The 4,808-nt window shown below is 28.7% G+C and overlaps 1 protein-coding gene across 1 annotated transcript; it reads right to left on the bottom strand.

Moving 5' to 3' along the window:
* Positions 1-1,757: 1,757 nt before the first annotated feature.
* On the bottom strand, positions 1,758-3,831 carry REG (proteasome regulator gamma). The gene is made up of 5 exons (XM_017909150.1): positions 3,735-3,831; positions 3,069-3,101; positions 2,658-2,978; positions 2,433-2,569; positions 1,758-2,354 (listed from the first exon to the last, which is right to left on the bottom strand). Exons 1-5 carry the CDS (start codon positions 3,756-3,758, stop codon positions 2,132-2,134), a joined length of 738 nt encoding a protein of 245 aa, XP_017764639.1. The 5' UTR covers positions 3,759-3,831; the 3' UTR covers positions 1,758-2,131.
* Between the last annotated feature and the right edge of the window lie 977 nt (positions 3,832-4,808).

The following is a 4,808-nucleotide window of genomic DNA, read 5'->3' as shown; positions in this document are numbered from 1 at the left end:
TTTTTTTTTTTTTTTTTTTTGTCATAATTTATCTGTATCGCGCAAAATTTCTCAAATTTGCAATGATATGCTATACTATTGTGTACTGTAATGATACACGTGACAAGAAAAGGTGAATAATAACGAAACGATATGTAACCTTTCTAAAGGGGGAAACAGTGAATATTAGATTAAGGTAAGCAATGATAATCGACGAAAACAGACTGACATCCGATTACATGTGTATAGAATAATACATGAATGTTTTATATCATTGTTTTATATCATCAGGATATAAAATACATAACATACAATATGTAATAATGGTACATATTTTGAAACAAACTGTTAGATACTTATATCATATAAAATCGCAGCGAAAAAAGGAAACCATTATCGAACAATAAAATTTACGGTTAAAATCATATTTGTGTCAGGCTTTCGTCGTATCATATAGCATTATTAAGAGAGAAAAAAAAAGAAAAGAAAACAAAAAGGTGTTTTGAAGTTAATACTATGTACCAAAAACATTTGTCATATTTCGATTTATATTCTAGCGATCTTACAGCTGTAAATTACAAATTATGTACTTAACCGTAGTTTAAATTCACGTAGATGAAATGATAAACGTTTCAATAGTTATGAGTCTTTTTTCAATAAGTACGTCACATAGTGCAGTTAAATATCAAAGTTTATATGGAACAAAAATGAAGAGAAAAAGAAAAAGATGATAATAATGAAGATGTTACAAAAGGCTAAGAAACAGTAAAATTGTAGAGAAAATTGATAGGTTACGCTAAAGTCGAACCTGTCCCTTTATGTCGGACCCCCAAACTTACTTTGTTAAGTGGACGTTGTAACCGCATGATTAGCGGAATAACTATTTCAGAATAATGCCATAAAACAATAGAATCATAGTCATTCATTCATTATTCTGTATTAGTAAGTATTTCTCATTTCTAATTTGTATATATAGAGTAGAAGTAACGATCTATATAATTCTTTAACTATTTCTTAAAAATAATTATAAATAACCACATGTTTCAGAAACAATCCTCTTATCCTGGATCGAACCCTTACATATTCTGAAATCAGATTTCACGTGTTTCGAAATTGGAACACTTTTCACCATATATTTTAATGCGGTTAAACTATAATCAATGATAAACGATAAGAATGCCATCTCATGAATCAATGAAGAAGATAGAAACAGAGAAATACAAGGAGATAGGAAGAAAGAGAACTGTTAGAACATTTGTAGTACCTAACAAAACATTGTGTTTATTAAATGTAAAGTTTGGAAATTCTAAAGAAGCTTCTAAGACACATATGAGTCATACTACAATTCTTCCATTTGAATTAAAGGACTTTGTAAAATAAATGTATTTGCAATTCTTGCAAATAAAACTAACAAAAAAGGTTTTGAAAGTCATAAAAAATAAATCATTTTATTACACAACCAAAGTGTTCTTTTATTTTCTCTATAAAAAACATTTATATTAAGCAGTCTCAATATGGAAGAAATAGGGGGTCTACGTTAGAAGCACTTTTTTTCTAAACTACCATTTTTGTCACTTCTTCAAATACTTGAGAATGCTTTAAACACTATAAACTTTTTACGTGAACTCTAGACAGATTTCTAGAATAAAGAATCTTTCGTTATTAAAAAATGAAACATTCACATTAAGGAAATTTTACAAAAAAGACCAATTGGAGGTCCAACTTTGGTCACTTTTCTCTACATGTGAAGGATCTTGTAATAATTAAACGATTAAGACTCAAAATTAACCTAACGTTTTAATTAGCTGAGAAAGCAAATGTAGTTAAATTCGTTTCCACAAACAATGTTAAATGTATCTTCTTTTATAGGTATATCTTTTTCTAAAGCATGTAGCTTAACGATCATCGTAAATTATAGCGCCGCCTTAAATTGCGTTGAATATGACTCAAATGAATAAGTCAAACGTCAAGGCGATCGAGTAAAAAAAAAAAAAAAGAAGAAAAAAGAAAAAAAAAACAATTCAAAATAATTCCATTGAAAAGTTGAGAATGATACTCTCCATCGCGCAGGTTTTTTTGTTTTCTTTCGTTTATGTTTCTTTCTCCCAATACAATCCTGTACATCATCCAATAGAAGTAGCATATGTAATATTTAATATAAAGATTGCGCGTTGGAAGAACGTGGTTTTTTTATCTTCTCCAGGTTCTTGATTACCAAATCGTGTAAAGAACAATAACGATTACGAACCTCGCACATAACTAACCATAAACTCACATATTCTTTTTCATCTAATTCTTGCACTGCTCTTCTATAATCACTGATGTGTGGATACTTTGCAACTTTGCTAACAATCTTTCCTCTAGAGATAAAATACCTAACAAAATATCTTTGTATGACTATAATTTATATTTCATTAAAGGAAAAATCTCAGTAGCATCACTATTTACATTACCTAGATATTTGATCAAAAAATGCGGCAGCTTCACTTTCGACTGATTGTATTTCGGCAAGTGTATCTTCTTGAATTGATACACCAAAGTTATTTCCATCTTCGATTTTTGGAATCAAAAATGAAATCCACATTTTTAACTGAAAATTGAAGAATTAATATCCCTGATAGAAATACTGAAATTTATATTATATACATTAGAATACATATACTTTGTTCAATATATACCAAATTAGAATCTTCCAATAGTTGTCGAATATAGGGCTTAACTATGCGAATAAGATCACATAAGGGCTTGTTACAAGGTACAGGTCCATTTGGTAATACCATTACTTTGGTTCCACTGGTATCGTCTATGCTATTGTCTAACTTTCTTTTCTTTGTAGTGGACTCATTTTCGGAATGATTAAGAATAATAGGATCTGGAATGGGCACATTTAAATCTTGATGAACATCTGATAATTTTCTATTGCAGAAACCAGGAGTTTCCAATAATTCATTCAATTTAACAATCTTCTCTGGAAATCCTTTTAACAGCAATTGTTCAGCCTAAACAAAGTTTTTTACATGTGTGGGTTATATTTTGCAATAAATTAAACAAAAATATGAATTATGGAATAATGACAATTAATAAATTACCTTCGTTTTTAAAGAATCTTTGTATTCTTGAACCTGTAAAATAAACTTGAAATGTAAATGCATTAAGAATAAATTAGGATAAAGTAGTCATACCCAATAGGAAGTTTGCTTTAATTACATATATAAATATTCCTTAAACATAAGTACATTATATATAAAATACTTCACTTGCAATTTGTGTGTGTGGGGGGGGGGGAGAGAGAGAGAGTGTGTGTGTGCGCGCGCGCGCGTGTGTGTGCATATACATACGTATATATATAAATATTCATAATACATTTTCATAAACTCTTAAAATTATAATACTGACCAAAACAACAAACTAACGTGAAAAGGCACATAAGAAAATCGAAAAAGGAATTGCATTATCGATACAACGACACAGCTATACTTTTGCGAGGTATTGAGATAAGATGACTGATCAAGGCCAATCATTAGAAATATCAATAAATTAGAAAACTAATATGCTTAAATGCTGGAAGATAGATATAAAGTTTTTGGAAAATATGAGTAATGAAATACCAGATATTATTTGGAACATAGTGATGCCGGTAAGTTAAACGCTACATTAACCTAAACATCCTTACAATATATCAAACGCACAACGCAAGCTACTTAATTTGATACTTTCGTTTTTTATTATTTAAACAATAGTATAAAATATTTTACCTTCTGTGCTGTAGTATCCGCCATTATACACTCCAAGAAAAAAAAAAGTTTATAAAATATAACCACACTGTCCCTTTGTTGTAACGTACAACTTCAAACAGGAAGTCGTGGTGAATATTCTTACTACGCCATCAAATCAGAATCTGTAATGTTAACGTAGTTATGATGGTTTCTATAGAATTTGAATTTCTCTTTTTTCGTTATAAAGTTATTTTGTTCATCAAAACCAAGATGTTATGGGACTCTTTGATAGGATCACAAACATGACATACTTTAACGTACACGGTGATAATGCAAAATGTCAATTTTCTTATTCTTTCAATTTTTACAAATTTTAATTTGTACTTTCTCATATGAAATTCTTTTTATTATAATTCGTAGAATTCAAACATTTAATAGAAATATGATTTCAAGTAAATACGAATCAATAATAATTATACTCGTTATAGTAGCACGAGTAAAATATACGTTTAAAACAATTATTTAATCATAATTAATTATATCAGAAACAAAATCAATACTCAGATACAAACAATGTGGAACAAGTAAGAACTAAAAGTAGCAGATAGATAGATAAATAAATAGATAGGAAAAGGGAAGGGGGGATAACCTTTTATTAAATATCATGATTAGTTAAAAAAAATTGTAATACTTTCAAAATAAACGGCATATAATTTTACGAATATACTATACGTTCTTTAATGTTTTGAATAAGTCGATAAAATATATCGTTTCATCCTATTACCGCTGTATTTTGTATTTTGTATTTTGTACATCAAGAATCATTTTTCTATATTAACAAAAGTAATCTGTTGTACGTAATTGTTCATCATGATTCATGCATCCATCGTATATTTATTGTTAGTGTATTTTACGCGTGCGCGCAGATAAAAGATACAAGAGATATTTTCAAATTGATTTAATTTTACATTTTGGATCTGGTCAGAATCAAATTACCCATTACCAAACAGGAGAATAATACCAAGGTAGGAACAGGTTTTACATTACAAAATAAAGGAAAATTAATTTGATCTTCAATAACATGAAATGATGGCTAATGATGATAATAATAAT

This window comes from Eufriesea mexicana, unplaced genomic scaffold, assembly GCF_001483705.2.
Source record: "Eufriesea mexicana isolate 0111107269 unplaced genomic scaffold, ASM148370v2 scaffold15236, whole genome shotgun sequence".
Lineage (NCBI taxonomy): Eukaryota > Metazoa > Arthropoda > Insecta > Hymenoptera > Apidae > Eufriesea > Eufriesea mexicana.
This window is presented reverse-complemented; position numbering and strand designations above follow the sequence as displayed.

Coding starts and splice junctions, on each gene's coding strand:
- REG (XM_017909150.1), bottom strand. CDS start 3,758: ATGGCGGATACTACAGCACAGAAG. Junction 2,570..2,657: donor TATTGGAAGATTCTAATTTG/GTATATATTGAA, acceptor TTCAATTTTCAG/TTAAAAATGTGGATTTCATT. Junction 2,355..2,432: donor TTTTTTGATCAAATATCTAG/GTAATGTAAATA, acceptor ATATTTTGTTAG/GTATTTTATCTCTAGAGGAA.